Source organism: Kogia breviceps, chromosome 16 (assembly GCF_026419965.1).
Source record: "Kogia breviceps isolate mKogBre1 chromosome 16, mKogBre1 haplotype 1, whole genome shotgun sequence".
NCBI lineage: Eukaryota > Metazoa > Chordata > Mammalia > Artiodactyla > Physeteridae > Kogia > Kogia breviceps.
This window is the reverse complement of record NC_081325.1, coordinates 6,751,234-6,768,337: the sequence shown is the minus strand read 5'-3', so window position 1 is coordinate 6,768,337 and position 17,104 is coordinate 6,751,234. Positions and strand designations below refer to the sequence as shown.

General features: G+C 45.1%; 1 protein-coding gene and 1 pseudogene across 12 annotated transcripts in view; one reads left to right on the top strand and one right to left on the bottom strand.

The window, feature by feature from the left end:
* Positions 1-17,104, top strand: part of FLT3 (fms related receptor tyrosine kinase 3) — a 117,495-nt gene that overhangs the window by 85,384 nt on the left and 15,007 nt on the right. For all 12 annotated transcript variants that reach the window (XM_067016908.1, XM_067016907.1, XM_067016911.1 and 9 more), the window contains 11 exons: positions 611-719; positions 986-1,164; positions 2,163-2,269; positions 2,356-2,488; positions 2,574-2,678; positions 6,247-6,357; positions 7,362-7,515; positions 9,300-9,382; positions 11,048-11,175; positions 14,625-14,747; positions 16,825-16,936. In XM_067016908.1, the coding sequence (XP_066873009.1) occupies positions 611-719; positions 986-1,164; positions 2,163-2,269; positions 2,356-2,488; positions 2,574-2,678; positions 6,247-6,357; positions 7,362-7,515; positions 9,300-9,382; positions 11,048-11,175; positions 14,625-14,747; positions 16,825-16,936 (1,344 nt within the window). The remainder of the gene's footprint in view (positions 1-610; positions 720-985; positions 1,165-2,162; positions 2,270-2,355; positions 2,489-2,573; positions 2,679-6,246; positions 6,358-7,361; positions 7,516-9,299; positions 9,383-11,047; positions 11,176-14,624; positions 14,748-16,824; positions 16,937-17,104) is intronic.
* LOC131743508 (large ribosomal subunit protein eL29 pseudogene) lies at positions 12,898-13,851 on the bottom strand (annotated as a pseudogene).

Below are 17,104 nucleotides of genomic sequence, written 5' to 3'. Positions count from 1 at the left end.
TGGCTTAGGGAAGGAATGCTACAAAAGTGTTTTGACATGCTGAAGTGTTTTGAAAGTGTACTTTCGTATCTACTGGCTTGTTGATACGCAGATCTCTTTCTGGGCTCATCCTTTGAAGCTAAGATGCTGATTCCATATCCTCTCTGAAGGTGCTTTACCGTGTGACTTTATTGATTTTAGTACTTTGAAAGGTCCTGCTAAGGAAAGGCCAAAAGTCATACTACCTGCCATTTAGTTGTTTTAATAATCTTTGTTTCTCTGGTCCATAAAAAGACGAGAGTCCATTTTGCTGGACTTTTTGCAGGTGCTTCTCCTGAAGCTAAGACTCATTTTAGGGTGCTCAGTAGATAGAGGTCTACACCTGAGCTCTCTCCAGGAGGGGTCTAGCGGTGGAAAAGGGGATGCTCCCCAGAGAAGGTTAGGGCTGCCTGCACAAAAGGTGACACAGGGGGGAAAGAGGGACCCCTCTTTGAGTCACCCTGCGTGAGACGCGCTCCCAGGAGCACAAACTCCGTAGAGTACGTGAGCAGCCGATATGAAGTTGACTTTGAAACCCTTTCTGGAAAGCACTGTACTTCATGAGCTTGATTTCCCTGTTGTTTTTCTACAGGGAAACCTCAAGTGCTCGCCGAGGCATCGGCCAGTCAGGCTTCTTGCTCCTCTGACGGGTACCCGTTACCGTCTTGGACCTGGAAGAAGTGTTCAGACAAGTCTCCCAAGTAATGAAGACACTGGCCCCTCTTGTGTTAGAAGAACATAAAACTCTCTCTGACATGTTGACTGTTTCTCATGAATTCAGTTTAAGAAGAAACGATGAAGCATTTAAAATGCTTACCTTCTGAGTCGACCATAATTCTACATGGTCATAGATTGTTTCTGATAATCTTTAATAGATGTCTCTTGTAGACCCCACTAGAGAAACCCTCGCTTCCAATCCGACGATAGCCCCTCCCGTCTAAATTCTCTGTCTGCTGTTTCTTTTCAGCTGCACAGAAGAGATCACAGAAGGAATTTGGAATAAAAAGGCCAACAGGAAAGTATTTGGACAGTGGATATCAAGCAGCACCCTGAACATGAGCGAGGCCGTCAAAGGGTTCCTGGTGAAGTGCTGTGCATACAATTCCCTCGGCACCTCTTGTGAAACAATCCTTCTAAACTCACCAGGTAGACACAGCTGTTGCTATTGGAAGCCACCACCTTTAGGAATTCCCTACTCGAAGTCAGTCCCTGTTCGCTTTTATTTGGGGAGTTTTACAAGGGTGTGTAGGCTCAGTGTGTGAGACGAAAAGGCTTTTTGAGTCAGGCAAGAATCCCCACTGAACAGACATGTTTTGTAGTTCAAGGGCAGAGTGACTTCTACTGACATGATTGTGACTCATGGATTCAAGTGATGTGGGTAGAACCATAAGCTCCCAGTATAATGGACATCTACCAAGAAATCCAGCCCTAGGGAAACAGATTTAGTAATTTGGAGTCTCTACCACTTTCCATTTTGGTTAATCTCCTTCTATGCCTTTAGCTTGCCATTTTATCATTTTTGGTTTGATATTTAGATCCCTCCTAAATTAAGCAATTCTGAAACCTGACCACCTACACTCATGGTTCAAAATCACCAGCATCCCCAAACTAACTTCCCCACATTCGTATGACAGCTTCACAGTGGGAACACAAATCTCTTTTTTTTTTTTTAATTGAGGTATAGTTGATTTACAATGTTGTGTTAGTTTCTGATGTACAGCTAAGTGATGCCGTTTTATATAAATATATATACATTCTTTTTCAGATTCTTTTCCATTATAGTTTATTACAAAATATTGAATATAGTTTCCCGTGCTATGCAGTAGGACTGTGTTGTTTATCTAGTTTATATATAGTAGATGAACATCTTTTTTATCTGACTTTCACACCATGTGGGTTTAAATAGATGTAATTCTTAAAACCCCTAGTAATTGATCCTTTAAAATGGGTGCAGAATCATTCAAAATTTTCTGGGAAGGAATCGTTCTTTATATGAACATGGCCTGATTTTCTGTGGGGCTAGCGTCTTAGTAGAGGGCTCGTAGATTCCTCAGACAGGATGTGTGAGCCACTGTAACGAGCATTCTGCTACAGCATCCACCAGGAATTCTCATCCACTGCTCCTTGATGCTCTTCCCTTGCAGGCCCCTTCCCATTCATCCAGGACAACATCTCATTCTATGCAACAATTGGCCTCTGTCTTCCCTTCATTGCCGTTTTAACCACGCTACTTTGTCACAAGTACAAAAAGGTAAAAGCAAAGGTAAAACGTCGTCATTGTGTCCCATTTCTGAAGCACTCTCTATGGCTAATCGGCTCATTGTTTCATCTCTGAAGCAATTTCGGTATGAAAGCCAGCTGCAGATGGTGCAGGTGACCGGCTCTCTGGATAATGAGTACTTCTACATTGATTTCAGAGAATACGAGTATGATCTCAAATGGGAGTTTCCAAGAGAAAATTTAGAATTGGGTAAGAATCAGATGTCCCAAATGTTTCTGTCGAGTTTCCTTCTTGTTGGAAAATCTGCAACATGCACTCACCGTGTGTCTTGCAGGGAAGGTCCTGGGATCGGGTGCTTTTGGGAAAGTGATGAATGCAACCGCCTATGGAATCAGTAAGACAGGGGTCTCAATCCAGGTCGCAGTCAAAATGCTGAAAGGTATGGTTACATCGATCAATAGCCACAGAGACGCACAAAGAGGGGAGGTGCTGCCTCCCACCTCCTCTTTTCCGTCATTGCTATGGTTACTGCGTTCCATCCTTCCAAGCTAAAAAGGGAGCGAGTTGGGGTGGGTGTCAACTAAGTCATGCATATAAAATACAAGTCGTGAACACAAAACTCCACCTCTTCTTCCTCTCCTCTCTTTGTTTAGGTTTTTTCAGCCTCAATATTTGGGGACACCATTGCTACAGGCAGCTGTGTGTCTTACATTTCGACACAGGCTCCGGGTAGAAGAGGGAATTGGCGCCTTCTGTATCACTTCCCACTCATCTCTCCTCCGCGGCCACCTGGCTCTCCCTCACCTCCTCCCCTTAGTGTCACTCACTTAGCAAGAGCGCCCCCAGCTGGCTTTGGCTAAGCGATCAGCGACCACCACCTCCACCGTCACCAGGAACCAAGCCTAATGGGCATTACTTGAATTCTTAGCATACATTGGCACGATTGACTGCTCCCTCCATCTCTATTGTGCTTTCTCCCTTTGGTTTCCAAGTCACCGTATTCTTCTGCTTTCCTCCTACCCCTCTGACTGCTTCACAGTCCTTTGCTGGCCGCTCCTCTGCTCACCCAGCTTCTCACCCCACGGAGTTCCTGAAGACTTGCTCCTGGGCCCCCCTCCCTTTTCACTCCGCATGCTCATGGGCTGTGTCAGCTTACCCGGGACCTCATCCCACGTACCAGTGCTTCTCACGATTGCACCTCCCTTCTGAGCTTCCGGTTATGTCCAAGTGCTTGGACGTCTCCAGAGTCCCTTGAATTCAGCTTCTCCAAAGTGGACTCCTCCAACCCTGGCTCTCTGTCAGCCCTCCCTCTCTCACTGATTGGTTGCGAGTACCAATGACTGGCCATGTGCCACCCAGGCAGGCCAGCCAGAAACCTAGGACTGACTCATCCTTGAAACCATCCTCATTCTAATTCCCTGTAGGCTATTCCCGTCAGGCTTCCTGCCTAGTACCTCTTGAGTTCATCCTCTTTTCTCTTAACCTCTGTTACTACCACCCAGACCAAGTCTATCCCTTCCGAATGGATGCACTAGCCTTCCAAGCAACTACCCTATATGGACTCTTACCTCCTTTTGGATTCTGAAGCCCAAGTGATGGTTATGAAATGCAAAGCAGAGCATATAATTTTCCTACTTAACCTTTCCAGTTGCTTTTAATTTCTCTTGAACAGACCACACAGCCCAGCACGACATGGCTGCAGCTCGCCTCTCCCCTCTCACCCCAGCGCTGCAGCACAGCCGGCTCTCAGTTCCTCTGGAGCGCCGTGCTCCCTCCCACCTCAGGGCCTTTGCACAGGTCATCCTTCCGCTTCTGCTTCCCCTTTCACGTCTTTATCTCCTGCTCCTCCTGTAGATCTCAACTCAAATACCACTTGCTCAGGGAAACCTTCTCTCACGTCACAGATGAGCTCAAGTTCCTTGCTAGATCCCATATCCCAGCTCTCTGTGGGCTCTTTTACCCCATAAAGTTGAGCACAACTACAATTACATATTTGCTTAATTATTTAACTAATGTCTTAGCTGCCTCAGTAGTCTGTAGGCCTCATGAGTGTGGGTCTGTATGTTCTGCTATGCTGTCCTCTTTCTTGATCTTGGCCCATCCTGTTTTCAGGATGGCATGTTCTTCCGCATCCTTCCCACTGTGAGTTCACCTGGTTAACTGCGAGTTTCCCTCAGCTCTCAACAGAGACATTTGGTGTCCCCTTCTCCACCCTCCCTAAGGCTGGGTTAGGTGTCCCTCCTCTGTGGGACAACACCCCTACTTTCATTTGCCATGTGGCATTTATTTTTTATTTTTATTTATTTTTTATTGAAGTATAGTTGATTTACAATGTTGTATTAGTTTCTGCTGTACAGCAGAGTGAGTCCATTATACATATGTATACATTCTTTTCTATATTTTTTTCCATTATGGTTTATCACAGAATATTGATTATAGTTCCCTGTGCTATATACTAGGACCTTGTGGTGTCTCCATTCTCTATATAATAGCTGGCATCTGCTAATCCCATACTCCCATGCCTTCCCTCCCCCAATCCCCTCCCTCTTGGCAACTCTAAGTCTGTTCTTTATGTCTGTGAGTCTGTTTCTGTTTCATAGATAGGTTTATTTGTGCCACGTGGCAGTTATGACACTATATTGTAATTGTTCATTTACCTGTCTCCCCTTTCAAGGAGGCTCTAAGCTCCAGGAAGACAGGGGCTGTGTCTTTCTATCATTTATTCCCCCAAGGCCTGGCACATTGCCTCATACACAGTAGGCGTTCAATAAATACGTGTTGAATGAATGAATGAAAGTCAGGTAGTGGTATATGAAAGTGCTTTGAAAGAGTTAAGCACACTGTGAAAATATATTCTTGGTCATGAGGAACAAGACATGGACAACGGAAAGCCACGAATCCCTATAAAACAGGAGGCAGCGGAAAACCTGAGGTACACTGGGTCCCAGTGCACACAGTCAGGATGTCGCTCCCAGGCCAAGAAGCTGGAAATCAGGATGCCCCTCAGAGCCCGCACAAGTCAAAACAGATAACATCGAAGCCCTGGGAAAGCCACGTAAAGGCTACATGTCTTGCAGGACGAAACAATGACACCTGGAAATAGCTAATCAAATCTCCATTGGATATAAAGAAAAGTTACTCCATCTGTAAGAAAGAGTATGTTAACAGACGGGGGGGGGGTGCCTGGAGAGAGAGAGGCCTAGTGACCTTGCCCTTGCCTCTAGGGCTCCAGCACCCTCCCGGGCAGCGGTGTCCTGACCGGACACGCTGGGCACATTGGCCTCAATGACAGGAGACCTTTGAGTTCACCAATAAATACCTCCATGCTACACTTCTGGGCAAGGTGATGAATATAATTTGCCAAGCTCTCTAGACTTACTCCAGGGAGAGTGAGTGGATATATTGTAGCCTACCCAGCAGTTCTGTTCCTCATGACCAATTAGGGAGTCTCTTGAGAACTTGGTCGATGGAAATTGGTCTTCTTTGACCTTCTTTGACCTTCTCACCATTCTCACCATTCTCACTTTCATATCCACTGACAAATTTCAGATTCTGGATCTGAGGGTCACAGGCTGGAACCAAGCACCCTCGCGGACATTCCCATCTTGTCACTCAATGACTTCAACAAATAAAAGCGTCAAAAAAAAAAAAAAAAAGTATGTTTCTCCCTTCGGCATCTTTATTAACTTCAACTGTGAAGGAAAGTCATGTATTATGATTATTTTGTTTTATTTTATTTCTTAAGGGTCAATTGTAAAGATTTTTATTTTGTAGGTAGAGGGAAGTCCAGTAGAAAGGCACATTATCTGGTTCAACTTTCATGCTACGATCTTTGCAATTCTGCCTTAAAACATAAGGTCTTGTTATTCAAAATGTATGTATTATTGTATGTGTTTTAAAACTTTTATGCAAATCTACTCTGAACGGAGGAAAAGTTTAATTTATCGAATAACCTAAAATACCTAATCTACTTCCATTTTACATTTGTAATGCCCTGCCGTTGACAGAAAAAGCAGACAGCTCGGAGAGGGAGGCTCTCATGTCTGAACTCAAAATGATGACCCACCTGGGTGGCCACGAGAATATCGTGAATCTGCTGGGGGCGTGCACCCTGTCAGGTAACCCGTTCCCACTCAGGACACCTAATCGAAAACATTTTGGCCTGAAGACAAAAAGGGCGTTTGTTCTTGCGTTTCTCTCCTCCTCTCAGTCGCAGGGTGGGGCCCCCCCCAACCCAAGTGGGATTGGACACACCTCACTCTAGAGTCAGATGGGTCAGTGTAGACAACGCCTGTCTTCATCGGAATAAACCACATATTCTAACCTACTTAAAGGGAATTCCCTGGTGGTTCAGCGGTTAGGATTCTGGGCTTTCACTGCCTTGGCCCAGGTTCACTCCCTGGTCGGGGAACAAAGATCCTGCAAGCCGCGTGGCACGGCCAAAAAAAACCCACAATAATACTAACAACTCTGCAAGTACATTTTGTGGTGTCTCTCTACCTGCTCAGAGGGGGCTTCTCCCTGGCCGTGGAGCTGGCCCAGTTGCAGCGCCGACCATGGCCCTAACTGAGCTGCTTCAAGTGAGGCGTAGCCAAGGAGGGGTTTCAAACTCTCTTCTCCCAGAATCCAACGGAGCATGTGCTCTGACTCCCTCGCTTCTGCCTAGAAGTACCCGAACCCTGTGCCCAAGGGTCATTGCTTCTGGGACAGCCAGCCTGGCACTGGGACAGAGAAATAAAGAGAAAATGGATTTAAGAGGTGGCTAGGGATGTATTTCTCCCTCCTCGGGTAAACCGCAAATCAGCTGATATTTACCAAGTGCTCACAACGCAGTCAACATATTATTCCCAGGTGCAAACTGGAGAATTTAGGTGGCCAGTAATTCTTGGTGAGGCCACATGGGCCAAAGTGGAAGGCAGCAAGAGACAGCTTTCCAAGGAGTTTGAGCAAAAAACTGAAATTGAATTTAAAGTCCAAGAAGAGATAGGTTCAGAGAGAGCTGTACTCTCCCCAAGTCAGGGGAGAAGGGAGTTCTCACAGAGTATGGTTTCTGCTACACAGGTGTCTGAAAAAAAATTATTTGGTGTCTGTATACCTAGGATTAAAACTGTCACTATTTCAGGACCAATTTACTTGATTTTTGAATATTGTTGCTATGGCGACCTTCTCAACTATCTAAGAAGTAAAAGAGAAAAATTTCATAGGACGTGGACGGAGATTTTCAAGGAACATAATTTCAGTTTTTATCCCACTTTCCAGTCACCCCCTAATTCCAGGTAAGAGACTGGGTCACAGTTTCGTAATAATACATTACAGAACAGACAAAGTATGATGGTTAAACACACCCCACTGGCCAGTTTCGAAAGGTCATCCTCCAGCATTTTGTGTGGTCTGTGGGTTCTAAGACTTAGGAAGGTCTCTTATCTTTGTTATAGTTTCCCTGTTGATTTTAACAATGAGGCTTTCCCTTTCCTGCAGTACAGGTATTTCAGCTGAACCAATTCTGTCCACCGGCACCTTATCACATCCTAGACATATATTCAGTTTTAGGAAAGGTGCATTATTCAATATGTCAGGCCTCCTGGCTGACACATGGGTATTGGTAGAAAGAATGAACCCCTTTCCCAAAGCCCTTGATATCTTCATAGAAAGCAGTGCAGGTCCTGGGAGTATTGCACAAAAGAGCTCTAAACTCTTAAATCGGATTTTTAAAAATTAGGATGGATTGATTGACGTAATGATGGGGGCAAAATTAAGTAGTGGTAACATTTGTTCCTATGCTCTGCCTTGTCTGGTCTGCCGTCTGTGGGATCCTGAGTGATTCTCAGTCCCAAGAGGGCTGTAGGTTTGGTGGGATGCTCGTCCTCATCCTTGGAAATTTCCTGCTAATTACCTGAACATCATAGCTCGATAACATCCTTCTCTGAATGAATTCTCAGGCACTCTGATAGAATGATTCCTCAAGCCACAGTGCATTCCTAGTTCCCTCCTACATGAAAGCTCTCCCTTTTTCTAAACGCGGATTTGCCAGAGACTGTTAGCTTTACTGGGGGACTTTTGGAGGATCCGTTTGAGATTCCTTGTTTTCTTATCATGTAAGTTTCAGCTCACACCTCTGGCCATCTAATGCTGAGACAGAGACCAGCATCTTAGCACCAGGGGCCCCGCGGAAACCCCATGCATGTCTTTGTGCAGCTGCCCTTAATCATTTCACACCAAACTTCCCTTTTACGCTCATTTCTCAGTTCTCACTCCCAAACTGAGAGGATTCTTTAATGTCATCCGAATTCTAGGACAGAGAATCCACGTGTGACCAGGGCTCCGTGGTTAGTGACAACAGTGCCTTTGATTCATTCAGTCAGTCACTGGGTATTAAACACACTGAAGCAATTACTTTGGGAATATTTGTGGTCTGAAAGCATTAAGCTGTTTTCTAAAGATGTGGACATTGTAATCGGGTAAACTATTGTGCTGGAATAAACCGAATCATTGTCTGTATATAATGTATACAAAATTCCTCAGTGAAGAGGTCTATATTATACACAGTAAAAGAGATTTTCCTTATTCCTGTTTATGAATTTCACAGGAAAAGGGAATGAGCTTTACAAAGGCCAACGTGGAAAAAAAAAAAGGATGCTGGAACACTGAAAGGTCTCTATAGAAGATCTATAATACATGGACTTTTATAGAGAAAGTCACACTGTTGATTAGCTTCGTGATTTCAGCAAATCATATTTATCTCACCCAGCCTAGTTTTTCTTTTATGAAATGTGACTTTGACACCCAGCTTGTAGGGTTGTGGGAAGGATTGAGTGAGGTCCTCTTTGAACCGTAAGAGTCCATACGGATAACAGGGATCACTCTTATCCTTGTTCGACAGACAGGCTCAATTACGCAGATGTGTTTAATGTCCACACACACAAAAAGGACTAGTTGATGCCATGCTTTTAATTTAAAAGCCCATTTATAATTGGAATTCATTTATTTGATGAATTGTATTTTTTCTAATAAAATGTCTACTCAGAAGAACATAAATAGTGAAATAACTTTTTTTTAATAGTATGCCTGGTTCAAGAGAAGTCCAAATACACCCGGACTCAGATCCTATCTCAGGGTTCAATGGGAATTCATTTCAATCCGAAGGTAATATTTTATTCTAAATAGTAGCACTTCCAAATAGAAATGGATACAAGAGTTCTGTGTTAGCTATTTTTGAAAAGTGTGTAAATGCAAAAGCATGTTTATCTTTGCTAATGTCATCTATAGGCTTTATTAATGCGTATTTGCTTTATAGCATTTTAAAAAAATAAATTTATTTATGGCTGCATTGGGTCTTCGTTGCTATGACTGGGCTTTCTCTAGTTGTGGAGAAAGGGGGCTACTCTTTGCTGAAGTGCGCGGGCTTCTCACTGCGGTGGCTTCTCTTGTTGCGGAGCACGGGCTCCAGGCGCGTGGGCTTCAGTAGCTGTGGCTCGTGGGCTCTAGAGCGCAGGCTCAGTAGTTGTGGCGCACGGGCTTAGTTGCTCCGCGGCACGTGGGATCTTCTCAGACCAGGGATCGAACGGTGTCCCCTGCATCGGCAGGTGAATTCTTAACCACTCCCTCCCCAGGGAAGTCCCAATGCATATTTACTTTAAAGGTAGTGAAAAGCCACCAGTTTAGTAGTGTGAATTTTATGTCAATGTTTCTACTAATAAACACTGAGAGCTATTTTATTTGATCAGGTTATTCTTTTTAAAAGTCGTAAATTGAGACTTTCCTGGCAGTTCAGTGGTTAAGACTCTGCGCTTCCCCTGCAGGGGGCATGGGTTCGATTCCTGGTTGGGGAACTAAGATCCCACAAGCCACACAGTGCAGAAAACAAACAAACAAACAAACAAAAAAAGGATTAACTAGAAGAACATTAAGGGCTTCCCTGGTGGCTCAGGGTTAAGAATCCGCCTGTCCATGCAGGGGACAGGGATCCCTGATCCGGGAAGATCTCACATGCCGCGGAGCAACTAAGCCCGTGCGCCACAACTACTGAGCCTGCGCTCTAGAGCCCGTGCTCCGCAACAAGAGAAGCCACCGCAATGAGAAGCCCTCGCACCGCAACGAAGAGTGGCCCCCGCTCGCCGCAACTAGAGAAAAGCCCGCGCGCAGCAACGAAGACCCAACGCAGCCAAAAATAAATAAATAAATTTATTATTTTAAAAAAACTTTAGTGGTGTCACACAGACAATGAGGAGTTTCATTCCCCTTTAAAAAAAAAAAAAAAAAAAAGAAGAACATTAAGTGCACAAACAGTTCATAAAATGTAGCAGCCAATTGGTAATTCTTTTCCCAGTGTGACAAAAGTACCTAGTGCAAAAGAAACCCCTGACTCACCCCAGAGAGCGGGGGTGTTCACTCCTCTAACCAAAGAGAATCTTTAGGTGGCCCTTCCTGGGCTGCACAGTTCTCTGCATAAACAGGTTAGCCCTGGTGCCACCAGGAAGATGATGAAATAGCTCCATTTGTACGTGAGGTGCTCACAGAGATTTATAAGACAACTCTTCTTTTTTTTTTTAATTGAAGTATAGCCGACGTACAATAGTATGTAAGTTACAGGTGTACTATATGGTGATTCACAATTTTAAAGGTTCTACTCCATTTATGGTCATTATAGAATATCAGCTATATTCCCTGTGTTGTGCAATATATCCTTGTAGCTTATTTTACACATAATAGTTTGTACCTCTAAGTCCCCTCCCCCATCTTGCCCCTCCCCCTTCCATAAGGCAACTTCTTTGCATTTGGGCAAAAATGAGGACCAGTTGTATTTTACAGATGAGATTGAATACGAAAACCAAAAAAGGCTGGAGGAAGAAGAGGACTTGAATGTACTTACCTTTGAAGATCTTCTTTGCTTTGCATATCAAGTGGCCAAAGGAATGGAATTTCTGGAATTTAAGTCGGTAAGCTCCTTTCAAAAATGAAACTCACAATACCGACAACAAAAAGATAATTTTGAAGATGAGATGTGGGGTTTTCTTTTTTTCTCGTTTATTTTAACGTGCAGCTCCTAAAGCCTGTCTTTCCCTCCCAGGATGGAAAGAGTTGGAGTCACCTAGGATGTTCCATGGGCTCTTGGCTAATTACAGTATAAAGGTCAGGGATCCCTTATTAAAGGATGGTTATCACAGCCCTCCCAGACGGTCCAAAGTCCCTGAAGCTTCCAGATAGGAAGTCCTCAGGAATCCCTCCTCAAAACCAGGTGTAGCCCTGTCGGACAGTCACTTCAGGTTGTTTACACTGTGCCCTACATTTGTCCCAGGGGGTGAGCGGAGGCTCAAATCCCGGGTTCCCTTCAGGCCAGGCCAGCCGCCCGAGGCACCGGTGTCTCTTTCGAGAGTTTGCTGTGAGCTGGCAGCAGCCTTGTGGGTCTGCTAATCCCAGATCCACTGGGGCTGTGATGTGAAGAGCTCGGGGGGCCCCCTCACACCGTGGACTCCACCCCAGTTTTGCATTCTTTCTATACTATTCTTTCAGTCCTGCTCTTCTCTGACATTTCAGACGTCTGCTGCCTGTGAACCGACTTCAGACATTTGTCTGGCTACTTTCTGTCCTCGTTTTCTTCCCTTCCACTCCTTCTCTTTAGTTCCCCAACTTTTTCCTCTCCTTTTCCCTTTGGTCTCCTAGTCTCTTCCTCCCTCTCCTCCACTGCCCTCTCTTGGCCTCCTCTCTCCTCTTTCTCCCTGAATTTGGAAAGAATAATTTCAGCTGTACTTTTTTTTTCTTTAAAAATGTACAGTCTCCAATATAACGTATTACATCAATTATATCCCTGTTTTAAGAAAAAGGTTAATGTGAGATAAATCAATAGCTTTGAAGAACAAGAAAAAAGTTCTATTCAGGAGAGCAACCAAACTATGAAACAGGTTAAGGTAAACAAGAAACACGTAAGATATGTTTCTTTCATGAAGAAACCTGTGAAACTTGATTAAAGGGCAAAAAGGAAGACCTGAATAAGTGAGTTCTGTTTTGTTCATATGGGAGAGATTCACCATTTAAAAGAAAAGTCAGTTCTCAGCAGATTAATCTGTATATTTCTCACAACCCCAGTTAGAATCCCAAGGTTTTTTTTAACTCATGGACGTTGAAAGTACATGTTGCTGTCTTTTTTTTCTCTCTCCCTTTCTTCCTTCCTCCCTTCCTTCCTCCCTCCCTCTTTCTTCTTCCTTTCTTTCCCTCTCTCTTTTCTTTCTTCCTTTCTTTCTTTCTTCCTCCCTCCCTCCCTCCCTCCCTCTCTTTTCCTTCCTTCCTTCCTTTCTTTCTTTCTTCCTTCCTTCCTTCCTTCCTTTCTTTCTTCTTTCTTTCTTTCTTTCTTTCTTTCTTTCTTTCTTTCTTTCTTTCTTTCTTTCTTTCTTTCTTTCTTTCTTTCTTTCTTTCTTTCTTTCTTTCTTTCTTTCTTTCTTTCTTTCTTTCTTTCTTTCTTTCTTTCTTTCTTTCCCTCCCTCCCTCCCTCCCTCCCTCCCTCCCTCCCTCCCTCCCTTCCTCCCTCCCTCCCTCCCTCTTTACTGGCAGGTCCTGCCTCAGGTTTATTTGTACCGATAGCACAGGAGGACACCAGCCCCCTGCAGACAGCAGCCCAGGGGCCACACCCGTCCTTCTCTTCCCACATTGGCAGATAAAGGCCTCTACTCCGGAGCATTTGTGAGGGCCTCGGTATCTTTGGGTGCCGGAGCTGGAGCCGCAGCTGCAGCCTTGGCCTTGGCCTTGGCCTTGGTTTGAGCCTTGGCCTGGGACTTTGCTCGGCAGAACCTGAGACCCTTGGTGATGCGGGAACGTTTCTTGAGCTTGGGGCAGGCGATATAAGCAAGCTGACTGAGCTTGTGGCCGCTCTCTTTGGGACCTTGGGTTTGGCGTCCTTGGGCTTTACGAGAGCCTTGATAGCTTCAGCAGTGCGCTCGTGGCCCTGGCGTCGTTGGCCTGCATCTTCTTCAGGCCCTTCTTGTTGTGCTTCTTGGCAAAGGGCATGTTCCTCAGGAACTCGGGGTCCACCCCCTTGAGAGAGAGTTGTGATCGGGGTTTCCCGATGCCATTTCCATGCCATTTTCGGGACTGGCTGTGCATGCTTTGGTCCTTGGACTTGGCCCCGTCTGCACCAGGGCCTATAGATCCCGAAGCACCTGGGACCGAAGAGGAAGAGCTGCCGTCTCGTCTTGTCTTTTCCACAGTTAGGCGTCCTCATCCTTGCTCAACAGTGCAAAGAATCACTGTCTCAGAATCCTTTCCCACCCCGGTCCCCGGGCACTCTCCTCTCCTCGTGTTCCCTGCCGGCTGTTGGAGTATGTCTCCTCTCTCACCTCTGTGTCTACAGTAGCACTGTCACCAGTTTCTCTACAGACATTGAAGGTATCTGCCTAGAAGGTCCAGCCCGGTTGCTGCCTGTTGTTAAGTAAATTCTCAAACTACTCACGATTGGAGGTCAAGGGGCACTGCCTTTTCTCCCTCTGGGCTTGTGATAATAAGAATGTTTTGAAGTGTATCTGGTTTCTTGGAACTCTCTCCCATTTTTCCTTTAGGCTGTCCCCATTCTCTAATTGCATTAAGCAGGGGCTACTCTTCGTTTTGGTGCCCGGGCTTCTCATTGTGGTGGCTTCTCATTGTGGAGCATGGGCTCTAGGCACACGGGCTTCAGTAGTTGTGGCACGTGGGCTCAGTAGTTATGGCTCGCGGGCTCTAGAGCGCAGGCTCAGTAGCTGTGGCTTGCGGGCTTAGTTGGTCCGCGGCATGTGGGATCTTCCCAGACCAGGGCTCGAACCCTTGTCCCCTGCATTGGCAGGCGGATTCTCAACCACTGCGCCACCAGGGAAGCCCCTGTTCCTTTTAAAATCTTCCTCCGTGTAGTTAATTTTCTTGCCAAACCACTTGAATTAAAGTCACGTCATCTCTCAATTCAGGAGCTGTTTCTAATTCCACCTTAGTCAACCTTCCCAAACTTCTAGTATTTTCCCTTTTTAAAAAAATTTTATGCCATTTTATTGCCAAAGGTATTTTCCCATCAGACAAGACATTGTCTCCACCCCACAGAAGAGTGCTCTGAAAACCCCTTTAGAGGCCCTGCTGCCGTGTCTCTTATTTATAGCAAGATATGCACCTTGCTAGGGTTGACCTGCTTTCTCGGAACCCAGCCCCGTTGGCCTCTGGGAATGTTCCCTAAGCAGCACCAAGGGCTGAAGAATTGTTCACGCACTTAGTGACACATCGTGATGATTGTTCAGGGCCCAGGAAAGCTAAGACACCTCGGGGGAACTACAGCTCTGGCATCTGTAACTCCTCCTGAACGTGAAATGAGAAGAAGGACTGTACTGTGTGATAGTATACATCATGGTAAATAACACTCCCAGTTTGTTCCTTCTAGTGTGTTCACAGAGACCTGGCGGCCAGGAATGTCCTGGTGACCCACGGGAAAGTGGCGAAGATCGGTGATTTTGGACTGGCTCGGGACATTATGAGTGATTCCAACTACGTGATCAGAGGCAATGTGAGGCTGCTGCTCCTCGTGTACTTTTATCCTGTCACTTTGTGTTTTCGTCATCACCAGCCTAAACATCTGCACTCACTGTAGCGCATTTGTGATTTACGTTAACCTCAGAAAACTCCCTCCCAGCAGTTTGCTTTCTTATGCTTCAAAGGCTTTTCTGCAGCTTCACGGAAATATTCCGTCTGTAATAAAAGTTGAGCAAAATAGCATCACACCTATCAATTAGGGGCCTTTGAGTGCAATCCACGCTTAAAAAAAAAAAAAAAATCTCATTACTTAAAACTTATTTCAGTTCCTTAATCTGTAAAGTGACTATTGAGTTATGCTTTCAATTATGGGAATAGGTAATCGTTACAAGACAGCATTTAAAAAAATACAACATGTAGATTAAATGTTAAATATTCATTTTAAAAAGGCACAGTATTTAAATCAAATGTTAGTTAATGAACGTTTGTCATCCTCTTACTGTTACACAGGGAAACCTAAGACATCACTGAATCTACTTGTTAAAAAAACCTAAGGACACATGTGTCACTTATAAGAGAACTACTAAAAATACTAGATAAAACTGTGTATCGTTGAAAGAGTATGGTTTTTTAAGAATTACAATGCCTGGATTTAAGCCCCTGTTCTTCTTTTTGGCTGTTCATTTTTTTTTTTTTTTTTTTTTTTTTGGTGGTATGCGGGCCTCTCACTGTTGTGGCCTCTCCCATTGCGGAGCACAGGCTCCGGACGCGCAGGCTCAGCGGCCGTGGCTCACGGGCCCAGCCGCTCCGCGGCACGTGGGATCCTCCCGGACCGGGACACGAACCCGTGTCCCCTGCATCGGCAGGCGGACTCTCAACCACTGCGCCACCAGGGAAGCCCTTGGCTGTTCATTTTTGTGATTTCTCTCTGCTTTATTACCCCTACTTGTGAAGTCATAATACTAACAAATGCTGGTATTGTGCTTACCTTGTTCTAAGCGCTGTTCTAAGCGCTTTACATGTACTGACTCATTTGGTCCTCAGAGTACCCGTTTGTGGCTGAGGAAACCGAGGCACAGAAAAGTCGCTTGCTCACGATTACACAGCACGTGGGTTAGACTACGAATGGTCGGAGCCCCACGTCTGTGCACGAACGTGGTGAGACAGTGTCTCCCATGAGGAGTATTCACTTACCTCATAGCGTCTATGGGAATAAACCAACCAAACTCCCTTGTCCAGTACATGTTGCAAATCAAGTTAAACTGTGTTCCCACTCGAGTCAAACACACAGCTGATTTTGGATCTACGCTTCCCTCATTGTAGCTGCAGTTTTAAATAGGATGAACTAATAATGGCTATGAAGTTTCTACCCTACTAGCTGGTGGCTTCTTAAGCAGGAAAGGGAATTCCATTTGGAACCACAATTAATCCCTTTAATTAAGCAAATTAACCAGACTAGCCTCCTTGATTCTCCCAGCTCATCCTTTTGAACAGGATTTAAAACAGGGTATCTTTCTTGCGCTTTGATTTTACTTGGCAGATTAAATGTGCACCGTTAAGGGCTCTCAATCCCTGGAAAAGAAAATACTACAAAATGCTCAGTCCCAGGAACCTCTCGGTCCCTGTGTCTTGATTCTAACCCGAGGCTGTACTAATTCAAAACTCCCCCTCCGTGCTACTGAGAATGACTAAAGCCACAGAAACCCACCTGGTGTCATTTCTGGAAGTGATGACGTATGCTCCCCCCATCACATTCTTGTGGATGACATTTCCACTAAAGTTCTTCCAAGAAATGCCTGAACAAAATACTCCACTTACCTCTGGGGAAGTGCCTGGCCACTCAGCAGGAAGCGAGCGTCTACTGTGAGACTTACCAATGCCGAGTGCAAGCTTGAGTTTTAAAGAAATAAAGTTTGTTTGTTTAAGGCTGCTATGTTACAATATTAATTTGAAAGTGAAAAAAAAAGGCCACTTGAGGAATATGATTTTCTCAAGGAAGCATTAAGTGTGGCCTTAGGGAGAGAATAAAAGTGATCACCTAGCTAAGGAGAAAAGAAGGAATGCTTGTAGGCGGAAAATTCACCATTGATCTCTGCTTGGATTTTACTCAGGCCCGTCTGCCTGTGAAGTGGATGGCTCCTGAAAGCTTGTTTGAGGGAATCTACACAATTAAGAGCGACGTCTGGTCGTACGGAATATTACTCTGGGAAATATTCTCGCTTGGTGAGACTTGCAGTTCCCTGGGGCCTGGGCTTCTGCATTCCGTCCCCTCCGCACTCCTCCCCCACTCCGAAGTCAAAGGGTGGAAGAAATGCCGTGACCCAGAGCCGGCCTAGTCTTACTTCTGTTGCAGCCTGAGCCCCCTTTATTTTTACGTGCTGGTGTCCGTTG